The sequence below is a fragment of the Lepidothrix coronata genome, unplaced genomic scaffold, assembly GCF_001604755.1.
Source record: "Lepidothrix coronata isolate B3197 unplaced genomic scaffold, Lepidothrix_coronata-1.0 Scaffold89, whole genome shotgun sequence".
Taxonomy (NCBI): domain Eukaryota; kingdom Metazoa; phylum Chordata; class Aves; order Passeriformes; family Pipridae; genus Lepidothrix; species Lepidothrix coronata.
This window is the reverse complement of record NW_016690269.1, coordinates 3667517-3694238: the sequence shown is the minus strand read 5'-3', so window position 1 is coordinate 3694238 and position 26722 is coordinate 3667517. Positions and strand designations below refer to the sequence as shown.

The 26722-nt window shown below is 40.4% G+C and overlaps 1 protein-coding gene across 4 annotated transcripts in view; it reads right to left on the bottom strand.

The window, feature by feature from the left end:
- Positions 1-24491, bottom strand: part of SYK (spleen associated tyrosine kinase) — a 49129-nt gene extending 24638 nt beyond the window's left edge. For 3 of the 4 annotated variants that reach the window (XM_017821238.1, XM_017821240.1, XM_017821239.1), the window contains exons 1-4: positions 24454-24491; positions 8080-8179; positions 5888-6333; positions 4256-4416 (exon numbers count right to left, since the gene is read on the bottom strand). In XM_017821238.1, coding sequence (XP_017676727.1) covers positions 4256-4416; positions 5888-6301 — 575 coding nt within the window. In that variant the 5' untranslated portion in view covers positions 6302-6333; positions 8080-8179; positions 24454-24491. Of the gene's footprint in view, positions 1-4255; positions 4417-4959; positions 5004-5887; positions 6334-8079; positions 8180-24453 lie in introns of those variants that run through there. The other variant, XM_017821241.1, reaches the window with a different exon arrangement.
- Between the last annotated feature and the right edge of the window lie 2231 nt (positions 24492-26722).

Here is a 26722-nt window from a genome sequence, read left to right as displayed (position 1 = left end):
TTTATCAAGAAAAAGACAAGAAAACTCCTACAGACAACTGCAATTCCAAACTTGTTATTTTGAAACGTTTTTACTAGTGTTAATTATTGTGACATATAAGAGACAGTTTAGTTTCTAGATGTCATGGGATGCCATGACGAGCATCTCTGTGAATCATTCTAATAGTCTAAACTACTTTTGTCCTCTTTAGTAATCTCATTGCATACTGAAGACATTCACATGATACCAAAATAGTTTCCTACTTTCTTTTTACATAACTGTTCGTATTTTATGTGAACTACATAACACCTGTGAACCCATGTAAAAAGTTCACAGAGACAAAACTGCTAATTATGCAATGCCTTCACTTACATTTCTGTAATGCTGATTTTTAAGTTTAACAGTCTTTCTGAATATTCTTTATCCCCCTCCAACTTCAGAACTTCTGGTTTCTAATACATATGCAGGATCACATGTTCATGTAACTGAAGTGGTCATTACTGGTGACAAATCAAGATGTGCCAACACTAACCACATAACAGAGCTGTTTCCTATGTGAAACTGTAGAGAAAACTGACTTTTCATATATTGGTGTTCTGCCACTGTTAGCACAGTTACAATTTATTTTTAAACTGGTTCACACGTGTACAGTCACATACATAATATTAACAATATAAATATGTTATGATACATTATAAATATAAATACTATTACAATATCAATAACAGTATTACCAATATTAATAGTTTGATCTATGATCAATGTGTCCTACCAGGCAAAATCTAATAAAACCCAGAAGTCTGGTCAAGAATTGTCATCCAACATAGAATGCAAAGTGTGTAAATGAATTTAACTGGGGCTTAAAGTTCTCTATTTCCAGTTGTTCTTCATGTTCTTTTAGAGATATTTTACTTTTATTCTACTGCTATATTTTTTTCTCCAAATTTTGTGCCAAGTGGCAATCTTACTTAAGTGTTCTTCCCAGAAGAGAAGGACACCTTTTTATTTCATGTCATTTCATGACATATTGTTGCTATGTTTGGGTTCGAAAACAAACTCTTTAGCATCCACATACATTCTTACTTTATTGACTCTTCACTCACGAAAAACTTTAAAAAGACCTTTGAAAATTCCCTAGTAAAATACCCAGTTAGCTCAGAATTTTTCTTTGAGTGAGTTGTAGTGTTGTCCTTATGGTGTTATTCATGGTATTTTGAACTGCAGTCAGGAAACTTTTCAATTATTGCCATAATTAATATATTAAAAATAATTCTAGATTTTGTAATCCTGTAGTGCTGCAAAGCAGTGCTAAAGAAATCTAGATTTAGATATGTTCTCGGAGAGACTGCTGTGCTGGATTTTGTTTCAAGGCAGTTAGGTCAGAGAGATAGCAAATTTCTGGTGCAATGAAGTTTCAGAGACTTGTTAAAAATATATAGAAATATTCTAGTCTTCTAATATTTATTATTTTTTTCCATGATAAAAATATGATTTTTGTCATATACTAGCATCGGTTTGTGGAATTGTTAAATAGCCCTGGAGTACTTCACTTCGTTAAAAATCTATCTTCCCTCTATGTTCCCAGGCTCCAGTTCCTACCTCAACAAGCAAACTTGTCTTAGACCTTGACAAGTTTTGCTTTTTTAAGTTTTTTACATGTTTAAGTTTTACTTTTCAGTCAGCAACCAGGCTTGAGTATATCAGCCAGTGCAAGAAAAAACAGTCCCTGAGCAGCCACATCCACAAATTCACAGTCTTCAGTTCACAGACGTACAGAATATTCTGCCAAGCACTGCTGCTCAGTAAGTAAAGCTGTGTGATGTCTGTGCCTGAAACGTAAAACAATGCACCACTCTCACGCACAGCAGCTTTGCTGCTGCTGCTTCAGTTAGCCAGAAATGAGTGGTTTATTTCTCAACACCTTCTGAGCAAGCCCATGTTAAGTGAACTGCTGCAGAAAACCTCTCTGAATTAGACAGTCCTTTTGTTGTTTGCTGTGAACCTCTAGGTCTATGGATCTAAAAGCTAGCTCAGGACGACAAAATAATGGATTTCTGATGCAAATGAGCAGCACATTATTTCTCTTGCTGCTCTGTTTCTTCCCTGAGACCATAAAAGTAAATGGCAGACGAGTGGTTACTAAGCTCTAAACTGACCAGATAGGAAGTCTGTGCAAAGACAATCAATGCACTGGAAAACACCCTACAGATGCAGATGTAAACATTATTATGCTTAATAAGAGGGACCCAAGCTCAACACACCAGCAGTTATATACTCATATTACTTAAGCTCCTGTGGCACTTCTTATGGTTTGAAGAGAGCCCTAAAGTTGGCATTTTCTCCTCTATGGGTTTATCTACCTGATATGAAAGCAGCCACCTGAGTTCCAGCAAAACTATATAAGGTACAGACCCACCAACACAACTAGTCCTGTGGGACAAGGCCTGAATGCTCCCCACACAGCTCATTGAGCATGTCACTGCAGACAGCAGTCTCCTAGGCCATCTTTAAGGAACACAGGGAAATGCTGGGAAAGTATTTCTATTCAAAGCAGTAGGAATGCTTATAGAAAATTAAAATGAGATCAGTGTTTATAATAGAGACTGAAAAGGTCTAGTCTGCTAAAAAGTCTCACTCCCTTACTCCAAAGCCTACGCCTGTTGTTAAGAAATATTAGCCAATGGATCCTTTCCTTTGGAGAAAAATTTGCTTCTTTCCCCCTCCCCTCCCCGTTTTTGGCCACATAGAAATGTGCATGAGGCAAACTGGAAAAGCTGCAGATTTTAATATATGATCCACATCTTTACTCAGCTGCTATAACATCGATTTGGTAAGGTGTCGAAACAGAAAGCAGTAAGGCAATATTTTTTTAGGAAAAAAAAAAAAAGATCATTAAAAGAAAGGATTGATGTTTTATTTCAGACTACATATCCGCCTGACCCTGTGTCTAAAATGTAGGAAAAGAAACTAGCAAAGTCAGATGTCAAGAAAAAGGAGTATTGAAAGGTAATGCTGGGCTGGTAATCTAGAACAGCAACTATGTACATCAAATCCATGAAACTCCTGTGTGGTGGGAAGAAGCGCTGATAAAAGACAAATCTGCGATAACTGAAATATATGGCTCCACGAACTTTTGTAACACTTTTTTATTACAGATGTAACAAAATCTGTGACAAATTTATGCCAAGGGTTTGTTACACTTGGCAATGAAAGCAACTGGGTAAACGACCCTCTGGATGTGAAACTCAGAAATACAGAGTAAGAGGCTAAAAATGCAGATGCATGGCTAATTGCATGAGACACAAAAAAAAATTCAAGGACTGAGAGAAGAAAAGAGTTTTCAAGAAATGAGATGTCACTACATTCAACATATTCATAGGTAAGACTTCATAGGAATTAACTCCACTGAAAATTAAGATTTAGAGGAGTTACTGGTTCCTGTGTGTTAGAGTTACAGCAAATCAGTAAAGTGAAAGAGTTGTTACACACATAGGTGATGAAATTTCTCTTGGAAATTACACTCCTCTAAGTGAACCTTACCCGGCCATGACTTTTAAGGTTCGTTTTCTATCATTATATAATTATTCTCTTGTTTGGAGTGGGAGGGGGAGAATGACAAAAGGTGGCTCTTTCAAAACACTGATATTTTCCAAATGAGGACTTTCCAAAAGAAAAGCTTTTTGGTTAGAAGTCTTTGTCTGGCTCTAGTCCACACTGACGGCTGTCTGTCACTGTCCTGAGTGGCACATTTGTTCTCAGAAAACAAAACAACATCAGGCCAGCCAAATGCAGATGGTAAGCAGCAGACACAAGGTGGTGCTGTCAAGGTGGAAGCAATTCCTTCTTCCAATATGCTTACCCACAAAACAAAGCATCACCACTGTCCCTGGGACACCTGGCAGATACAGATCCCAACAGTTGCCAAGATAAGCAGTTTGCCTATAATTGTACCAGTTTAGTAAATGTACATACTGGGTACAGGTAGTCAGGTTTTGGCAGTGGGGCTGCAGAGGCCAGGGGCTGTCCTGGGCTCCAGCAGGTCCCAGTGGACACCCCTGCAGGTATCCCATGCTTTTGCTACAGTTTCCCATCTTTAGTTAGGCGAGGCACTTGCTCAGTGTAGAAAGCATCATGTCACGTCTATCATGCTGGACTGGGTTCTCCCACTGCGAATGAGCCACCCTTCAGGGCATGGTCTCATCTGAGATTTATTCAGAAGAATTTTACAGTAGCCCTGTAGGCAAACAAGCAATACCACAGAAAAAAATGCACTCACAGAAATTTTCCACTGTTTCTTGACCCAACGAGGATACGGTGCTCTGACTCCTCCCGAGAGATACTCCCGTGGAACCACGGCATCTTTTCATGGGCTGTGGTGGCAATCAACTTCTCCAGCTGAGGCTTCTGACTAATGATAGCTTGTTCAAGAGCATGGCCCTGGAGAGTAGTAAAAGCATGGTGGAACAGTCAGACTATCTTCTGCAATAAAAACATGGCAGGTTGACTCCCAGCCTATTGGAACTGATTCTGGGACATCCAAAATCTGCGTGTATTTGTTGCATGTGAAGAAAAGGTCTGGTTTCTGTAAAGATTTTAAACCAAAAGCTAATGTATGGCAATCTAAACATCACGAAACTGGGGTTCTTCCTGTACCTCTGAGAAAAAGAAGGAAAATTAGCCAATAAATTAAGCCCTTAATATAGCAGAATTTAACCGTATTATAATGTTATACTGTGATTTAAAATAAAGTCTTACTTTTATGCTAGTGAGACATACTTAAGTAAACAGTGTCACTGTGAGATTTCAAACGTACCTCCAAATTACATATCTTATGGCAGTGTACTGATATAATCTGAACATGCTTTTCATTGTTGCAGCATGTCTATGTCAAAGACATCAACGCAAATTTCGCCAGAGTAGACAGAACAGTCCCAATTTTAGAGTGAACTGATTCTAATTCTAATCTCATCTATAACCTACCAATTCTAAATGAGGCCCAGAATCTCATGGCAAAACCCCCTAGTTTCATTAGTTTTTAGCTTGAGTCCATCAGCCTCCCTTTAGACTGGGCTCAGACTCTGCAGAAAAAAGATTGTGAGCCTCAGCACTTGCAGAAAATAAGTTTCAGCCTTTGCCAGTTTGGGAATTGTTCCACATATTTCACAGAGCAGAATTCACAGGGTTACTTGCTAGCAGCAAAGGAGATTAAAAATCTTGTGTAGATCTGTGAGTTCATAAAGGTAACTCATGATGGCATTCCAAGGTGAGATAATATTCCTGTTGCAGTCTCCTGTACTAGCGTTGCCATGTTAAGACTGGTTTTTTCATAGTAATTCTCAGGAAAAAAATCCATCCTTCACAGGGAACATTCCTACTTGGCACATGCAGTACTGAATGTACTGCAGTTCTACACTGCAATGTAGAAACTCCCCTGTTTCAGGAAAAGTTAGTTTTGGACATAATCTAAATTAGCATCACAGAAACAAGACCAGCTAAGAGAGGAGGAGGCAAAACAAGTCATCACGTCACCGTGCCTCTCTGAATATCATTTCATAAAAATTCAGAGCTAAGAGCAATCAAAGAAACAATTTTTGTATCTTGTTCATGACATCTATTAATTTTTGGTCCAAATCTGATGAGATATGTTAGTGCAGTAGTAGATAAGATTATGCTAGCCCAAGACATCATAGAAATTCTAAGTTTTGTAAATTTCAGGGAAACTACACTTAGGGCCAAGTTACTGCATTCCTTGGGGAGAAGAAAAACAACCCACTGTTCAAACTCAAATGGCTATGATCCCATTGTGAAGAAATACTACCTAGCAACAGCAAGAGCTAGAAACAAACACCGAAATCTCTTTTTCTCCCAGCTCAAAGACCACTTCATGCCAAGATCAGTCTGGTTTTACCTGCAAATTCCAAGTTTGTTTGACATATTCTCTGATGAGGTTCTCTTTCAAATCTTCAAAGGGTCCTGTTTTGGGTTCAACGCCTGGTGGTCGGTTGAAAGGTTTCCTCAGTAGACAGATAAGGCCATCAGCTTCCTCTGAGTGATACTTAACGAGTTCAGCAGGACTCGCATGTGACTTGCCTCCTGCAATAGCGTACGAGCCACTCAGCTCCCTCTCAATTGTATAGTGATGGACCTTCCTTCCGTGGGCCAAGGATAAGGCAAAGCCCCCCAGGTAATTCCGGCTTTGGCGGAGCAAGTACAGTCCATCACTTGCTCCTCCTTGCATCAGGTACTCCTCGGCATCTTCACGTGTGATGTTGCCGAAGAAGTACGGCAAGTGGTTAGCAGGGTTTGCTGTGTTGGAAGCCATCCCTTTTCTTTTCCGAGTAGCAAACCCAATATCTGAAAATACACAGACAGAGACATGAGTATCAGTTGAAAAAAAGCGGATAAACCAGTAAATGGTGGTTTTCACCTGTGGTATATTAACAGAATCACAGAATTATTTAGCCTGGAAATGACCTCCAAGATCAGGGATTCCAAGCTGTGGCTGATCACCACCTTGTCAACTAGACCATGGCACTGAGTGCTCTGTCCAGTTGTTTCCTGAATGCCTCTAGGGATGGTGACTCCATCACCATCCTGGGTAGGCCTTTCCAATCTTTAACAACTCTTTCTGTGAATAAATTCTTCCTGATGTCCAGCCTGAACCTCTACTGGTGCAGCTTGAGGCTGTATTGGTAATGCATTTGTTGGTGATACATAGGGCTGGTAATTAAAAAAAATTATTCTGTAATGAAGATCACACTTGTATTTTAATCTTGTTAGAAGCTGCGTTTTTAAATCTTAATAGAAAGTTTTTCCCTGTTATACAGTAATAAAAAGATTTTCTATAACCACCCAATTTTCTTTTAACTCTTTCCCTGTCTGCTGTGTTGCTTAACTATACGGAGGTCCTGACATCTTCATTTGTCTGAGTGTCTCTGTCCATTCTTTTTATTGGCCTCCTTCAATAAGAGGAAATAACTAGGTAAGAAAGACTAACTGAGAATGGTTTTATGACATATAATTTTGCCTGTAAGAGAAGCGTATGCAAGCATGTGGGTTGAGTATGGACAAAAGCCATATCTAAGCATGAAATTAAAAAGTTAACATTTCTCTCCACAGAGATTTATCAGTTGTTAGTTTTTTTAATAGTAAAAAAAAAAAAGTGACAGTCTTTTTGAATAGTTTCAATTTCAAACAGTTCATATTGAAATAATATGAAAGCGTACTACCAACAAAAACATAGATGAGAATCAAATGCAGCATCTCTGAAGAATACTAGTGATCATAACAAAAATATCCTCAGTTCTTTTATTCATAACAATAAAAACAATCTCTAATATGTTTTTAATATATCTTACAAATAGGGGATTATATTATTATATGTTATGATATGCTCTTTTTTTGTCAGATGAAGTGTCCCATAACCACAATTAACTATGTAATCGCAAGTTCACCAGTCAAGTCATTAATAATTTCCAAACATTATGGGTTATTCATATACTTTCCACTCCAAATGCTTCCCCAGTCCAACCACTGCTTAATCAGGACTGGTCAAACCATTACATCTGCAGTTTATGGTGCATAAAAAGGAAGGCATGCCATTTAGGAACAGCCAAACACCTTTCTGTCTAAAAAGAAAAGAAAAATTCCACAAACTATTACTGTCTGCACATCTCTAAAATCCCTCAAAATTACTTTCAAATAACACATTAAATGCTGAATAAAACTAGTACTATGTGCTTATGTTTACACTGTCTGTGTTAGATAACATTTCTCCTCAGGAAATAGCTCACAACCTCATTGCCAGCATTTTTATTTCCTTGTCTTTTAAGTTCATTTGTGACAACTTAATATCAAAATATTCTCAAGTATACAAAATAGGTGAGAGCTTCTGTTATGTGTAGTGTATTACGTGGATTTTAGGCTAATTAAACAATACTGCAAGTATATAAAAGGAAAATAACTTGTTTCTTTGTATCAGTGGACATCTTTTATTCTTGTTTTCCAAAATGTATACTAGGTAGTATGCATATATGCCTAATATGAAACCCATGAACATCAATATACTAAATACAACGTACTAAATGCAGTATGTGTTACCTCTGTTTTGTTCAGGTTACTGCAGCTCTCTTTTCCCACCTTCTTTCACCTTGGCTAGAAGTGGACAAAAGGATCAGAAGTTCAGATTCTGCTTCTATTGCTGTGAAAGACATAGGAGTAAAAATAATTAGCACTTCACAATAAAATGGAAAGCATGATTTTAAAGAAGCCATGCAGCAGTCTGTGGAGTCAGCATTAAACAGTTCAGGTTGTATGTGAATGGGGTCAGTAGCCCATTTGGCTTGCAGCTGGCCAAACTGTGCAACGGTCTTCTCCCTCCTTCCCAAAGAAGGCAGACATCAAAGTTGCAGAGCTAATGCAACCCTACAAAACAGAGCTTCGTGTAGCATTTTTTTTATTACTCTTGTGGTCTGCAACCAAAAGTTACCGGTTTGAGTTCATATATTGATCTGCTGACATAACTTTTTTTTTCTATTCATTGCAAAAGAAAGTTGTAATTGAATAGATGCAAGGGAGTCCTCAGTAAGTCACCGCCAAAAATTGATTCTGCATAAAATACTATGCAAAATGACTATTTTGACTGTACCAGACAAAGCTGTCCTTAGATGGAATGGATCCATTCATTAGCATAATGCAGGGCCAGATGATTCCAATCAATAACAGAAAGTCCAGCTGGAGGCCAGTTAGTAGAGCTGAAACCCAGGATCAGGACTGAGGTCAATATTATTTAAGATTTTCATGAGGGCGGTGGACAAAGGGAAGAGTGCAGCCTCAGCAGGTTCACGGATAGTACAGGACAGGGAGTAGTGCCTGAAACATCACAGGCACAGAGTTGTGTTGCCATTCAAAGGGACATGGAAAGGGTGAAAAATTGAGATGAAAGGAAATTAATAAAATTCAACAAGGGGAAACATCCTGTGGAGTAGACTTTGCCCCTTTTGGAGCATCTGCTTCCCTGATGGGGCAGTGCCTGGCACTCTTGTAACATCACCTGTGACAGTCTGTGATCTTGATGTTTTTCAGCAGTGCCTGTTCCCCCACAGTTTGTCCAGGACTGCTGTGGACACACACACAAGACACGCAGGCTCCTGCAGGATGTTCAGCTTGTTCTATCAGCTTTGGCAAAGGGGACAGCAGCAGCTCAGGGCTCTGTGCAATTGCAGCCCCTTCCAGTGCCTCTCCTCCCTCTGCCCAGCTGCACAGTGCCATGGGTTCCATAGGAGACTGTCCTGGGACTGTGAATGCAAGAGTGCCAGGCACACTGGTAGCAGGGAAGATTCTCAGCAAGTTCTTCTTTCTTCCCTGACCACATCTTCCAGGTACCCTGTGCTAGCCTGGTAGTGTCTGGGGGATGGTGTGGGGGCTTGGAACTTTGGAGGGAGCAGCTCATCTCCCAGGGCCCTCTGGCAGCTTGCCAGAGCCTGCCACATGCAACTCACACACCTCAGCCTGAGCACTGGAGAGGTGTGGAGGAGATTAAGGCTTTCCTCTTGCTCTCCATCCCTCCCATCTCTCCCTGCGCTCCAAGGGGATGCAGAGAGAGGGGCACAGCCTGGTCCAGCCCCACATCTCTCTGCCCTGCCCCAGGGCTGTGGCTGCTTCCTAGCCTTCAAGAGGCTCTTCTTTTGCCTCTCTTCTCCCAAAGCCTTCTGATGCTTCCCAGACTTTTCACTCTTGCACAAGGCAAGCTGCGTCACTTTACATGTCTCTCTTGGCAGGACATGGCATCGGGCACTGAGGAAGCCATGGGGGAGAACAACTCTGCTGCAAGGGACAGTAGCATGGGCCAGGCACCCCAGGCAAGGTTGGTGTCAGTCTCTTGCCATGTGTTATATGATGAGAGGAAATGGCCTCAGGCAGTACTGGGGAGGTTTAGAGTGGATACCAGAAAAAATTTTTTGCTGAAGAGGCTATCAAGCGTTGGAACAGGCTGCCCAAGGAAGTGGCTAAGTCACCATCCTGAAGGTATTTAAAAGACCCACAGACATGGTGCTTAGGAATACAGTCTCATATTGGATTTGGCAATGTTAGGTTTACAGTTGGACTTAATGATCTTAAGACCTTTTACAACCTAGATGCTTCTGTGACTCTTTGATTCTATTACTCTGAAAGTCATTACAAGTACGGAGATTTTGAATGCTGTAGTTCCTGTTTCCTTCATTCCTGCTTGCTTGTTTCCCACTGACAAACTTATGTTACTATGCCATTTTTTTTACTCCACTCTGCACCACACCTACTGCTGGTTAGGAAATGAACATACTTCACCCCACATCTGGCAAACTGGCCCTTGAAGGCAGGCTTCAAGTATTCAGTATCACTTTCAGGGAGGGTGGAAGAGAAGAGATTTGCTGCTAGGTTTTTAGGAATGAAAGAACTTGGGTGGATGAACAATTGACACTAGCTCTTCAACACCACTGCACAATGTACCTAGAAAAAATGACAAAATAATCCCAGTGTGTCTCATCCCAAGAGTGGTATTGCACTGGCATACCTGTTCAAAGCACCTTAGTAACACTGTAGTGAACAAATGTCAAAATGAAAAATACCATCACACTCTTTATCTGTAGAAATTTATTTTCATGGAAGTATTTAATGAAAGTTCCTTTTTGCCATACCTTTATTTTCAGAATTAAAAAAATGTTAGAACTTTCATATCTTAAAAAGATAAAGAACTTTAGACTGAAAATAAGATCTACCAAAATAAAAGTGTGTTTGTTGATGGGGAACAGAGGGAGTGGGCAGGGCTAGAGGAGGTAAACTCACCTTCCCTGGCTACAAAAATCCTGATGGCTACTGAAAGTTAAATTCACTCTGACTTTGATGTGTTTCAGATCAGGCTACTCCTCAGGGTATTTTTTAATCTCATATTAATCTCAGCATTTACTATACTCTCTTCAAGATGATTTGTTCAGACACAAATTCCTAAAACAGAGAGGAAAAAAAAATCCGCTGGTTGCAATTTAGACGAAATGCCAGTAATGGCATTGATGAAGGACGCCCTTTTAAATCTTCAGAATGTAAAATAGAGAAGTTCAACGCTCAAATAAATAAGAAGGCCTGCTATAAAAAGTTTCAAAAATATAGAGAATGTTTCTCAGTTATGGAAAGAACCACAGCAGGATTCTTACGGTATCATAGATTTCACAAGTGATTTATTCATTACTGTTTCAGACAACAAAGGCCTGATTTACTTTTGCAAAACAGGTTAATGTTGATAGATTTCAGGCAAGGTGTGAAGAATATTCAGTGTTCAGCAATGGTAGGAAATGTTTGGACTGATGTAGTGTTCCCTGGGATGCAAGGACCAAATAAACACACAAAACTTGAGATAATGGTTAAAAATTTCTTATCAATTTTGAAAGAATGCGTGAATTTGAGATGGATGCTCTCTTTGGTTGGACTTTCAAAATCTTGCCTTCCTTTCAGGAGTACAATACCCTTCTAGGGCCAGTAACACAGCAGAAGAAAACATATTTGGATTCTCAGTTTTCTCCCCTTCTAAATTCCTCCAGGTGACAAATAGTGATGAGTTTTTCAAGTGAGCAGAGTTACAAATGTGTGACTATAAAATGGAGATTAGGAGCCTGAAGGGCTGAATGTAGAGCTTTACCCTTAAGGGGGCTGAAGGAAGTGCAGGGCAGTTACCCAGGAGATGTGTTTGAGCATAAAAACAAAAGAGTGTCTTCAGTTCTCCCTTTGGCCGTTAAATTTGATTTTTAAGGAAGCTACAAATTCATGCAAATATCAAGTTTATCCTACATGAAAGAAAATGTATTATGCAAATACACAGGAAAATTAGGTACCCGCTTCCTCTCAGGTAGCTTCCTCATCAATGTTGAAATGGTGGGTACTCCAGACATAGCACAAGAGTTTAGTATCTCACACATTCCATGCATAAAGGGAAGCAGAACATTCTCTCAAAGCAGAAGAGCAAAACTCAGGAAAACCTACTTGGAAAGTGTAAGGAAAAAACTGCTACCCTGAGCTTACTTCTATTTCATCTTTTATATTTAGATGAGGATAAAGAGAGAATAACTGTTTTGTTGAAAGGTTTGCATGGCAAAGAGTATAATATTATTTACCTATTGATCTCCACTTTAATATATCTATAAGAAAGTTATAAATAGGAGTATGAATCTTTCTAAAAAAGACCAAACAGAAATCCGGAAGGAGACTTAGGGACTTCTGATGGATCAGTTTACTCATCCATAAGCAAAATGACTGAAGCGTGACAGAAGGTCAAAAGCCATGCACTGGTGAAACAGTGTTACAAACAACTTCCTCATTTGAACAGAGCTATTTTTTATGTTTCCTTGTTTTTCAAAGTAGTTTTCTGTGAGGAATTATGAAGGTAAAGTTTAGAGCAAGTATCTTTTGCATGCATAAGGATGCATAAGGCTCACTAGACAGAGCAGAATGATGAAAATATGTGTCCTGAAACAATCTCTTCTAGGACAGGGTGATATTTTAAGCACCAACATAACTTCAACAGTTCCCTAGTCACACACAGAAAAACATCAGTAATAATAGAACATTGCAAATATGCATTTTTTCTAAAGTCCTTATTTAAATGGGATTCCTGGAATCAAGATGTATGCCTCTGAGAAAAACACTACAAGTGTTTGTTCTAAGATTCTTCTCTACATTTTCAACTTATGTAACACACTTGAAAGCTGAAAGGAATTCAGCATGCATGGAATTAGAAATAAACATTGAATGGTGACTTCATGCACTATATTAAATATTTAGGATTTAAGTAGAATCTTAATGGTACACTCAAAACTAATGTAAACTCTGACATAAAGTATTAAAAATCCACTGCTATTGCCTCACTGTTAAAGAGTTTACATTTTTATAGTATTTTAACAAATAAAATGGATTTAAATTATTGTTCTATTCTCATTTTTTCACCTTTAAAATCACTTTCCACTGTGTATAGGCAGTTGAATTGTGGCCTTAATTTGATTCATCAGATTACTTTTAAATGTCTTCTTTACCTTTCTGCATAAACATGAAGATTTAATCTCTATCCAGATCTTAGGAGAGGACTTTCTATGAGAGAATTACGCAGGAATAAAGGAAGAATACAGTAAATAGCAATTATGGAAGGAAATGAAGCAGAATATAATTTTCTCAAGTAATTCAAACTAATTGGAGTTTGATCAGGACACTAGAGTGAATTTTCTGACCTACTGAAGAAATCTGAAATCCTATGTAATTCAGCTTGTAACACTGGTGATTTTTGCAACTTGTGTAGACATCTCCAAACAATGTCCCACCCATCACACTGAAGGGGACGTGGCGTAGTACTGTCTAAAAAGGAAAATTGACATACATGGGATCACCAACTTATTTCTTTAATTTGCTGACCTTCTTCAGGGAAGTGCCCTTGCTGGGTGCTGATTTTTAGGGCAGTGTGTCTCAGTCTGCACCTACGGTGTCTCTAACCAGCTTACAGCCTGCAGCAACATTCCCACCACTCATGTGCTTGGGCCTCCTTTTCCATGTGTTTTCTCCAACTTTTCCATGAGAAGTTTTCCTCGTACAATCAAACACTCCTCTCTGAACTCTGCATCCTTTTACTGATGATATGATGATATACTGAAGCTATGCTGCACCGTTTTTTACCTTACTTCAGACCCTAAAAATATGTCTTCTTTTATCTCCAAAGGCTTTTCTGTGGCTCCATGTGTGCTCCTGGCCAACGTTGTCAGATACACAGAGGATGTGTTATTTTTTAGCAAATTTCACTTTTATTCTTTCTTCAACACTGGCCTCTTTCCTTAGCACTTTTATCAGACATAGCAGCCTTGGGTGTCAAGTTCCATAGACACTTGGGTGTCTAGTTTCAGAAGTATTTTCTTTCTTTGAGATATTTCTGATTTATTGCAATGCTTTAAGGATAACCACAGTGTTTCTGGTAGGGTTCTTAAACACTAAGATGTATTCTTTATCCGAATTGTAGATTCATTAAAGTCTGTCTGGGAAAAAATGGGGAATGTGGTAGCTTTGGGCCTAGAAGGCTTTTCTGCTGGGGAGTTCACAAACTGGGTTTAGTAACACCATCAGTTATTACCAGACCATTGGGATTGTCCAGTCTGTGGGAGGTTCGTGTTAGTGGCCTCGTTAGCACCTTTCTCAGCTCAAGAGAAAATGGTGTTTGCCCTTGTTCGTGTAAATTTTGGCCACATCAGAACAAAAAAAAAAACAAAAAAACAGCTAGACAGGTGGCATTGCTATTTCACCTAGTAGGTTTGGGGAAAACACCGTTTATCTCCCCCCCGTGTCAAAGACTCATTCATAAGAGGAATTGAAAAAAAATATCGTGAACACAACTAAAATTATCATTAGCTTAAAACCCCTGTGATTTTAGAAATATTTTCCCTTGGATTTAATTTCTGGAGTAATTTTAATGCATACTGAGGACAGACAGATAGATATTTTCTACTCAACTGAAGCATGCCAGAAATGCCCTCATTTACTCTAAATTGCATCTGACATTCTGATATCATCAGACTACTCCAGGCACTCTAGCTATTGAAATATTTCCTGAGGAAATACTACTTGACTTGTCAACACAATTACTGCCCTATTATAAGGCAAACAGATGCTTAGAAAAAGCACCATAACATTCGTGTTCTATTCGGGGGTTTTCTACATAAACTTCTGTACTGATCTCATGGAGGAGCATTAATCACTAAAAACCATTCTTCACTGATGCTAGGAATCTATTGTCTCTCTCACAGAACCTCTCTTTTAGGACTCTCATGTCTTTGGTAATCTTTCTGTGTGTCATAATTTTCCTCTAATAAGGTTTTTCGTCTTTGATCTTTTGAAAAGCTCAGTATGCTATCAAAAAACTGGGGGGGGGGGAAGCCAGGTGTTTATGGATTGCAGTAATTCCTTCCCTAAAAGTACGAACCCTATGATTTTCACACATATTAAAAACACCACAAACCCAAAACAACAACAAACCAAACAAAAATCCTAAAAATCTACTTTTTTTTTTCCTTTAGAAAAAGAAAACCCAAAACCATTTATACAAAAATATCAATACTTCCTTCTACATCCTCATCATGGCCTGTTAGTTTTTTCCTTGCCTCTGTTTCAACTCTTACAACTGTCACAGATACAAACATTGGCTAAAGATGCCTCTTGTCAAAGCAAGCATTTCAGCCTACAAACAGGTGGCATCATCTGTATGGAAACCTGCTCCCTTTTGGACAAAGTACTTGACTGTGATCAGTCCCTATAAAACCACCATGTAAGCTATGGAACCATTAGGGATGAGCTGGAATCTGAAGGAAAACATTCAAGATATTGCAGGCAGACACTTCTCTAGTCTCTCATTTTCCTGTTGTGACAAGATGTGAACAAACTTCTTTGGGCACAGACAAACCTCCACCAACACCAGCTGTGGCTCTGTAGTGACCAAAAGAGAGTGCAGGGATAACTGTTTCTTCCCAATGTTGGTCAAAAAATATATATATATATATATATATTTCCTTTCTGGTTTTGTTTCAAACTTATTTCCTTTCCAGAATTATGGTAAAAAGTAAAACTCTTTTATGTGCCACAGAGGCTACTTTGGCTGCACGTAGGGAGCTGTGAAATGAACTTATAAAGTCAGTGAACACATGTGAAGAGAAAAACAAACAAACAAACAACAAAAAAAGCAGCTTACTTGAAAGGGATAGAACTGTCTACCCAATGGCCTGGATATTTTCAGGTTCACAGTTGCAGTGACATTAAGTATGACAGCATTGCATGGTTACAGGTGGAATATATTTTCGTTTTTACAGGGTCATCTATGACAAAACTGTTATGGACAGGATAGCACAGTAAAACCAAGACACATCTAACTATCACTAAATTTTGCCCTGCCACAAATTACTCCAAAATCATCTTTCAAGGTTCACTGTTCTCAGCTGCTTTTCACAACTCACAAAGAAGTTGCCAGACAGAGGAGATCTACCAGAATGTTACACCAAAATACTTTTTCCAGGAAGGCAAAACCTGGAATATCTGCCCCATTTCCAAACACACACACAAAAACCAGAAAAGTGCAGCCCCGAGCACAGAGCTGGTGATACTGTGAATTTTTATTACCATGAGAACTGAGAAAGACTGGCTTCATTAAGAAGGATCAGGCTCTAAGTGTGGATGGATGTACAATCCATACACTTCTCTTGCAGTCCTTGTGACATTTTTAACAAAATCATTGGTAAACAAGGCATCCCTGAGAAATAAAGCATCATCAGTTCTAGAAGGAAGTTGCTACATGAAACAAAAGGTGAAAGAAAAGCTCCATCCAAAAAAAAAAAACCCCAAAATCACAGCAGAAATTCAACATTATTACAGCAGTCTCTAAGTTTGATAGCCATCACAGGACTAAAGCAAAATGCCATGTGTGTCATTCAAAATTCAGGATAAACACCACTCTGGTTTTGCTAGTGGGCAGACCTAAAAGGTAGGTTTAATTTTAGCCTCCAGTATCTTCATCTAATTTTTTTTTTTAAACTAGTTTTTTAATTGTTGCAGGCTGACATTTCCAAAGCTATTATAAGGGTATGAGCTTCACTTCTTTGTGCAGTTCTGCCTGTCTCCTAGTCAGGAGCTACAGGTGTAGGCAATGGTCTCAGTTGCTCAGCCATGAATATTAGCCATGGCTTATTATTAAGCAAACAACACAACTATATTTCATTCATTTGTCTGAGACCACTAAAGCCTTTGCTGAAGAGATGCCTCAGTGGACTGGGCTCACTGTGAGTCAGAGTGGCAAAATTAGGCAGGTTCCTCTTTCAATTATTTTGTGACCTGAAACAATCTTCAGTGTCCTGCTTTATATATAAAGCAGAGAAATGGCAAGAACAAAAATAACTTGCTTTTCATACTCTTAGAATAGGAAAGTTTCTACAAAACCAAACAAGCCTTCCCAGCGCCCCTCTCTAGTCTATGAATACCTTGTTGTGTTACATTATTCTTTGAAAAATTCCTGCTAGAAGCCTTTAGCCAGGTTAATTTACTGCTATAGAGGCACGGTAAGCACAAATAGCTCATCTCCTGCTGTCAATTACATTCAGAAAGAATTCACACCCCCAGAGTTATGGAAGAATGGGCAAGTAATTTTATTTTTTGAAAGGAAGATGCGATGCTAGCTCACACAGCCTGACTGCCAATATTAAGGACCGTTTTTTTAAAATCTATGTAATAATTAGAATTATAGAACCATAGAATGTCTTGAGCTGGAAGTGACCTTAAAATCATCTAGTTCCAACCCCCCTGCCATGGGTAGGGATACCTCCCACTAGATTAGGTTGTTCAATGTCCCATCCAACCTGGCCTTGAACACTTCCAGGGATGGGGCATCCACAATCTCTCTGGGCAACCTATTCCAGTGCCTCATCACCCTCATGGTAAAGAATTTTTAATTTAACAACTTTTTAATTAGGAGACAGATCAAAGGAATGCTTCTCTCCAAAAATAGTATCCTCCAGCAAGGGCACCAGCTCTTCCCGCTAGCTTTTGTGAGGACACACACATCAAAAAAGATAGACTGCATAGCAAGAAAAGACCCCTCACACCAATTAGTACATCAGTCAATCAGCCATCCAGAAAAGACCAAGTCTGCATCTCTCCCCATACCAAACTTTATCCTCAGAATAAGCAGCACAGATAAAACTTACTTCTTATTGGTATAAAGAGTGGATCAAACAGCCTCTTAGTGTGCAGGAACCCATTTTAGCCAGCAAACAACCAACTTGGATTAACTCCAACCTAATGCCATCCCTCATGTAAAATATAGAATGGTCCAGAAATGCTAGACAGAGAGGCACAAGCCTTCTTGTCTCCTCCCCTCCCAGAGAGTCAGCCCATTTGCAACACCTGGACCAATTAAACACCCTCGACAAGGCCTGTTTATCACCCTGGGCAGGGAGAGGATGCACCTGGCCTGGGTGTGTTCTGGGCCAATAGGCAGTATTTCCCTATCTCTTGCATGACAAACTGCCAGGCCGGAAAAAAATAGCTCATGGTCAGGCTTCTTTTCTCAACAGTTACATTGCTAAGTGGCCCATTGGTGACTGTTGCTATGGACAGCTGCTACACCAGGATGAGTAAAAGCTGCCTTCATTTGATGAAACGTGTCCCTCGAGAGTCGGAGTCAAATGGATTTCACACTTAGTGACATCACTCCCTCAACACACCACTGCTTCCAAGTGAACACAGCTCTGCACCCTTGGCAGAAAGCGTGTTCCAGTAGTTTTGAGTTCACTCATGCCTCAGTGGATTTTTTTTTCGCTGTACTTCTGTGCATAGAAATACTTGCAGGCCAGATCTTTGATGCATCCACTGGATGAAGATTACCACACAGTTGTCACTCGAGGCAGCATGAGATTCCTTACCAACTGCACATGATAACATGAGGGCAGAATGGTTACTCAAATGGTTACTCAAAGCCTCCCTAGATGACCACTTCAGTTCTGCGTGTCCTGCTGCGTGCATGACCAGAACTATTCAGAGTAGTGCTCTAACTCTTGATAATTATTTTCAATAAATGATCATTCTCAGACAGTTGCAAGATGCTCCACTCGTTCAAATACCATTGTCTGATTTGCAGAAATAATCCTTATTTAAACATCCTGCTTCCTTTACTAAATTTTGAGCAAAACACTGTGGAATTCATATGTGTTCTTTGTAATACAGCAGTAAAATCTAACAGTTTATGTCAAAGATGATCATATTAACGTTGCTTCCTTTACTTAACATTCCCCATATTTCAGATACTGAGCAACTTGATCTAGTGGAAGGTGTCCCTGTCCATGGCAGGGTGGTTGAAACTAGGTGATCTTTAAGGTCCCTTTCAAACCAAACCTTTCTGTAATTCTATTATTCTATGATATTGAAGATTTTCACCTTGATAAAAATTCGTTTAATTTTTCTTTTATTTTCCTAGAATGAACTTCTGGATTCAAGTTATCAGATTTGGTCTGAGTTTCCCAGAGTAGGAACTTATCCATAAGCAACTGCTTAGTACACTTCAGTGTACTAAGTACACAACAGCTTCCTTTTCCATAGTCTTTCAAAAAAAACAAAGGATGAAAAGATTTTTTTTTCAGTTTATCTCTAATGTATTTTACAAGAATTTAAGGGGGGGGGAGATTATAGCTGATTTCTAACCTCAGTTTTTGAATCTAGACTAATAAATTAACTTTTCAGGCAACTCTAAAAAAAAAAATCAAGAAATCTAGTTTGTAAGAAATATGTAGACATTGTTTTAAACTGAGTCAATTTTGATATCGACACCGGAATTTTTTAAAGCAGAATGACCCACTCTGTGTACAGCAGCAGCACAATTTTAGATCTAGCATCCCATGGATGCTCTCAGTCAGAGTGGCTTTAGCTAAAAGACAGCACCTTGGCTTCTTTATGTTCTAGACGCTGTGGTCTTGAAACTTTTGTGGGTTTCTCCTCTTTGGTTTGTTTGTTCTTCTTCTTTTTTTTTTTTTTTCCCTCACCTACTTCATTATTTCATCCAATGAGAGAGGAAAAAGTAAGAGGAAGACTATCCAAGAGGTTGTGGCTGATGTATTTAATGGTGATTCCTTACTCATTTTACTGAATCTGTTGTTTAAGAAAAGGATTTATGATGTTAAGATATTTAAGTGACTGTATCTCTGTTTTCTTGATACATATCCTACCTTAACACTTCCTGAATGTGTTTTCTCTAGTTATCCCCAGTTACAATTGTGCTTCCCACCAATTTCAACTTCACCCCTGACCTAGGCATTGCCTCAGGGTTTTACATGTCTGGACCTACATACTACAGTGCCTAAAGTCCTGCTTCCTTACCAAAGCTTTTAGCACCTCACATCTTACCTCTGCTCAGTGTCAGTGCTGAAAGATTCCTTCTGCTGCCTCTTTACATTTTCAAAAGAAGAACAGTTGTTGGAAATATTGCCAGACATTTTGTCCATTCAGGACACCTGGCAATCCATACCTGTTTGGAGGAATGCCACCCCAAAGCAAACTAGGACAAAGCTGGAGGAATTGTTTTACAGGGTAGTCCTAGCTGGTCAACCAATACAATGCAACCTCAGTTTGTTGCACACTGAGTGATAGTGAAACTGGACAAACTATTTGTATCATACTCCTGTACCCTGGTATTTAGATTCTAATACATGTTAATTTTCCTTTACTTGCTGTGGTACCTGTTATAAACAGAAGGCTCATGGCACTCTGCTTATCATAGAATCATAGTGTGGCTTGGATTGGAGGGGACCTTAAAGATCATTTAGATCTGTGGACAGGGACACTTTTCACTAGACTGGTTTGCCCAGAGATTCGTCCAGCCTGACCTGGAACACTTCCAGGAATGGGGGATCCACAACTTCTTCGGGCAACCTGTTCCAGTGCCTTACCATCCTCACAGCAAAGAATTTCTTCCTAATTTCCAATCTAAACCTACTCCCTTTCAGTTTTAAGCCATTGCACCTTGTCCTGTCACTTTGCCCTTGTAAAATGTCTCTCTCCCTTTTTTGTGTAGGTTGCCTTCAGGTACTGGAAGGCAGCATTTAGGTCATTGTGAAGCCTTCTCTTTTCCAGGCTGAACAAAACCAATTCTCTCAGCCTCTCCTCGCAGGAGAGGTGCTCCATCCCTTTAATCAACCTATTGGCCCCCTTCTGGACTCACTCAAACAGGTCTAAGTCTTTCCCGTGCTGAGCACCCCCGAGCTGGATGCAGTGTTCCTGCTGGGGTGTCCCAGAGCAGAGGGGCAGAATCCCCTCTCTCACCCCGCTGGCCACACTGCTTTGGATGCAGCCCAGGACACAACTGGCTTTCTGGGCTGTGAGTGCACATTGCTGGGTCGTGTCCAGCCTCTCACCCACCAGCACCCCCAGGTCCCTCTCTGCAGGGCTGCTCTCAATCCCTTTATCTCCTAGTCTGTGCTGATACCAGGGTTTGCCCTGACCCAGGTGCAGCGCCTTGTACTGGATCTTGTTGAGCCTCATGAAATTCCCATGGACCCACTTCCGAGTTTGTCCAGGTCCCCCTGGATGGCATCCCATCTTTCAGGGTGTAAGTTGAGTTGAGTGTCAACTCAACTGCACAGCTCAGCTTGGTGTCCTCTGCAAATTTGCTGAGGGTGCACTCAGTCTCTTCATATACGTCATTAATGAAGATATTAAATAACACTGGTCCAAATATGGATATACTGAAGTTTCTTTAGAACATTAGGATCCTCATAAGTCTCAAAAATATTTTTACCTTTTCTTTCATTTTTAGAAGAGCTGCTTTTAAAGAAGTGGCCACTTAATAATCATTGTATGTGCAGGTACAGGAAGTTACAATCTAATTTTAACTTTGGAACGTAAAGAAAAACTACTAAATTGTATTTTATTTCTTCGAGGCAGGTGATATTTTTGTGTCAAACACAATGTATATTTATCAACTGTCCTTTCCTACAGCAAATCCTGGAATTTTTTCTTTTTGGTGCAGGAGCATATAGGCTCCTTCACACTCCTTGCACTTACAATGGTGACGTTTTCCCATCACCCCAACATGCAAGGCAGAAGTCAGTGGCAAAAGGTTTTCTTCTGCTTAATTGTATGCCTACACATTACCCCGTGTCATGAAATTAAAAGCTAGACAATATTAACAATGTAACCTTGCTGCTGGAACCTTAAATGAAAGGAGAAAAATGCAAATACAAACCAAGAACTTTGTGATCAGTTTTTTTTTTCACTATGGCTCAGATAAATATCTATAACTGTGTATTGTACTATGCTCTACCACATAAAAGAATAGGGAAGGATGTTGCAAAGCCCAAGGCTTCTTTTTCTCGCAACAGTGGCCAAAATGCTTAAATCCAACTGCAGAAATTAATAATGCTTGTTGGTAAAAGTGGTGCAGACATTAAGAATGTTTTTCTGTAAAAGCGTTTACAGAAGTGCCAGCTGAGACATAAAGTGATCTGCTTTCTCCTCCTCCCCCAAGATTTTCTTCTTTCATCAAATGCAAACAAAACTACTGTTGAAGTGGATTACAAAATTGTTTCTCTATAATAAAATACATTTTTATTTTTAATTAAATTAAACATTAAGAACTTGAATGCGTAAATCCTTGCAAGGTGAGAAATTTTTATTTTATGACTGAACCTTACTACTGACACTCACAAACACCTTCAAGTGTCTCTTCAGCTATTTAACAGATTCCTTGAATGGTACCAGTACTCCTGTCCCATCTGAGCAACTCACTTAAGCATGCTTGTACATTTAAGTAAAAAAGAAGTAGTTTTAAACAGCTCATTGGAATGATTTTTCTGTGAGTATTACTCACATTTAAAGATAAGTCTTGTATTCCTTGTAATTATGATATAAACCTAGACGAGTTCCCCTTTTCAGCTGTGCTATTCTGGAGCTAAACACATGCAACTGAAAGCAGATTCTGGAACAATCTGGCACAACAAATCTTGAGGCTCTTATCCCAAAGTCTATAAAACTGAGAAAGGGATGACACTACCTAGAATCTTCAGTGAATTCAGATGCAAATCTCTTATAGTCACAGTATTCAAAACAGCAACAACAACAGACTCATTGTTTTGTGCTAAATACTGTATATTGAAAAAGGATTAAAAAGGAAAAAAAAAAACTCAAAAAACTTATGGTTCTGAACACAACATACATTTCAGAAGTGATTTCTCCCAATTCCAGTGCCTCTGACATAACAGATACCAAAGAAAGGATAGGAGACTAATGAAATGATTCTACTTTTTTTTTTTTTTTGGTCACTGGTATCTTTAAAGGTGCTTAAGACCAGTTTATAATTTCACCATCAGTCTTCCAATCTGTTATTTTGTGCTCAACATAAACTTCTCGCTACTTCTGAAAATAAATTTCAGTTTTTGTCTTCCTGTGACTGTGGATCTAATTCTTCTCTTTTATCATAATTGCAACACTGTGCAAAATGGAAAGCTGCACAGTTCACCTTTGCTTTGACAAAATGTTAATATTTTTTAACAGAAGTAAAACCAGAACTTGTCAACTCTATTTCTCTTGATATTTCACAGTTATCTCAAGTGAAACTTTTAATTATTTACTTTTATCTATTTCAGCCATTTTTAAGCATCACAGCTGATTTCAAACCTTTTAGTTCAAATATACATATATGTAACTATAATCTTTCTCCTGCACAGGATAACTGTCACAAAATAAACAGCATTCAAACTTCCTTATTTGCTGAACTGAGAGATGAAGAAAAAAAAAAGAAGTCACAGTTCCTCTAAGTGGACTGCCTTAATTTACCCTACACTTCTACTGTTTATGGCCTCCAAGCCTGCAAAATTACACATGCTGATAGCAGTTCTATACTGGATGCTTTTTCCCATGGATTATTCTGTGGATTCAACCCAAGGGCTCAGGAGATCTAAGATTCTGTGGACAAAAAAGAGCATGAAAGAAACCTAACAGAAAAGAACATAAAATATTTAGAAGATATTAATGCCCTTAAGAAGAATAATTTCGTTTTAAAACTGTTTTCAATAATTGCTTTATCATGTAACCTGATCAGACTGGAGTCCACTTGCCACTCTTCTACTGGATTGTTTCACTTAACAAAAATATTGTTTATCTTTGTCCGAAATAACATCACTCGAAACTCATCTGAACAACCTACAACATAAAGTTTTATGTAATACAGTGCTAACAAAGATAACTGAATAATGCTGGCAGAACACATAACACAAAGAGAAATTACTTCCAGAATCAACTACTTTTAGCACTTCTAGTAAAACATTAACTAGAGTTGTTTTCTGGGAAACAGAATAGGGAAGTTTCATAAGAAAAAAACCCGCATTTTTAAAGACATTTTGTCAGGCATCAAAGCTTTGACAGGTTATACACCATTTAGACACAAGCCCTATTTTTGTGTACACTTGTCTTTGTTTAAAACCTGCCGCCACAATAAAGTACCGAGACACAGCAAAACCAGTTTTTCTTTTTTTTTTCTTTTTTTTTTTTTTCCGCCTAAATTTTAGATTTAAATTTCTGGCGGCGTTTGTTTTCCCGAACCACTGGAAGCACAGGAAGGTTTCGGGCTGGTGGTGGTGCGTTTTCCAGCCGCCCGCTCCCTTCCCCAGCACGGATGCTCCCGCTCCCGCGTCCCAGAGCGCTTCCTTCTCCATCCATCCCTCCCGCCCGCTGCCGAGCGCTCCGGCTCCCGTTTGTGCCGGTTTCTCATCGCGCTTCCCGACACCCCGAACCCCGCGGGATGCGGCAGCAGCGCCGCCCGCTCCCACCGGCCCGGCCCGGCCCGGCCCGGTCCCCAGCCCGGCGCGGCCCCGGGGGCCGGAGCAGGGCAGGGCGGTGTCGCCGGGCCCGCCGGCTCTCCGTGCTGGCGGCCGGGCCGCTACTCACCGCTGCCCGGGGGTCGCTCGGCCCCGCTCCGCCGCCTCGTCCCTCGGCCGGCAGGGATGCAGCGCCGGGCAGGGCGGCTCTGCCGTGCCGAGCCTTGGAGGGAGCGCGGATGGACCCTCTCTCCGCGCCGCCGGATCCGCCGCTTCCTCGTTTTTTTGCAGCCGCGGCCACTTCCTCAGCGGGGTGTGGACGAGCGCTGCCTCCTCCTTCGCGCCCCCCCGGACCCCTCTTTCGGGCGGCGGCCCCGCCGAGAGGGATCCCGGGCACGGGCGGCTGCAGCCCCCGGACCCGTCGGCGTCGCTTCTCCGGGGGTGAGGAGCCGTCGGTCCCCTCCGGACCCCGCGGCACGGGCTCTTCGGGACCCCGTGACGTGAGTGCCCTCGGCGCCGTGTGACGGAGCTGTCCTTGGGACCCCGCCGTGCCGGCTCTCCCTGGTACCCTGCGGTTTGGGTTCTTGCCCCGCCGGCATCTGGCCTTGGAAGATGGACATGCTGTTGCTCAGCACCACGCTGGGAGTCGAGGATCGAAGTGTGTGAGATGCGGGCTTCTCAGAAGGGAGAAGCGAGTGGGTGCATGTTGGTGCACACACCGACTGGGAATTGGCGAATTCTGGAATACTGAAGTTCTGTGTCTTTCGGTACTTTGGTGAGAAAAAGATTTTCAGAGGGTTTCCTTCTGGAGCAACACAGGGGCCTACAGTATCTTCCCTCCTGTTATATTTCACACAAAAACCCATGCCATATTTCGATCAGCTCCAGGTGTGGAGACTCCAGTGCGCCCAGACAGAGTTGAAGGAAAGTCCCTCTTCAAGGCTTCCTCAGCACCCTGTGTACAGGGAATTAATTTCTGTGGCAGATGAGACCACGCAGCCTAAAGGGGCCATTATCCTTTGCCAGGGACTGCCCAAGGACAGATTGATCCTGATGTGTCTCATACAGGACTGATGAGTGGCATGATGGGCCTTGGCTGAGGCCTGAGTGGGCAGGTCTCCTTCAGCTGTGACTGTGATGCATGACATGGCACAGTGTCCTGTGATGGGCAGTGCTTGCAGGAGGAAAAGTCCACTTCCTTCTTCCCCATAATAAATTGGTGTAAGTGCTGATGTGGGATACAGGTGTTTATTTTCTGTGTGAAAAACTGGCTCTCTTTCCTTATTGCAAAGTGGACCATACACCCACTTTATGGCTAATAGAGCTCCCAAAGTACAAATCTCTCATATTTCATACCAGTTAGAAAGGTCTCTGGTTTTGGTCCATTTCAATGAGACTTTTGGTAACTGCTGTAGTGGCAGTGTAGTTCTCATTGGCACTGTCTCCACATTAGAAAAAAAAGATAATAACTTAGAAAACCTAATTCTCAGACCTGTTTTGATGGCACTGTTCTTCTCCTATCAACATCCAAATGTGAACAGAGCATAATCTGCAGGAAATAGCTTTTGGAAAGTCATTATTGAACTATGATCTGTTTTTTAAGGGGAAGTCTCAAATTGGTGGAAAAAAATCATCAATATTGCATAGCTTTAAGTTATACATAAGCAATTCTACTGGACCTGGCTGGGAAGGAATTAACTTTCATCACAGGAGCCAGTATGGTGCTATGTCTTTGCTTTGGCTAAAACAGTAACAAACAAATAATTTGTCTATTAGTTTGATAGCAAACTAACAATTTGTCTATTTCTGTACACCGCTTCACAACGTTGATGTTTTCTCCGTTTTTCAATCTGGCCCTGTCCCCAGAGGTGCACAAGAAGTTGGGAGGGACAGAGTTTGAACATTTGCCTGCAAATGACCAAAGGGATAGCCCCTATCATGCTTGACAGTCAAAACTGGGGAAAGATGAAGGATGGAAAAAAAATGTGGGCTTCTTCCAAGGTGGCCACAATGACTTTCTGGTCATCACTGTGCTTTTGGGAGGCGGTGAGTGACCAACTCTGCCTCATTTGGTTTGGTTGTGATTTTTGGTTGGGTTTTTGTTTGTTTGTTTGTTCGGTGGGTTTTTTTGTTTGTTTTTTTTTTCCCCCCTTCACCAATTAAATTCTTTTTCTTGACACATGGCTTTTCTTGCTTTTGATCTTCCTATTCTATACTCGGTCCTACAGGGCAGAGAGAACTGAGCTGTGTGGGTTCTTGACTGCTGACCTGGGTCAGCTTATAACAGCAGGAGAGGGGAATACCAGTAAGGGAAGTAAACAGCTTTTAGGCTGTCCACAGTTTACTTTTTCTTTCGTTTCGCATGAGATTTAATACCAATGTCTGAGTTCTGCTATACT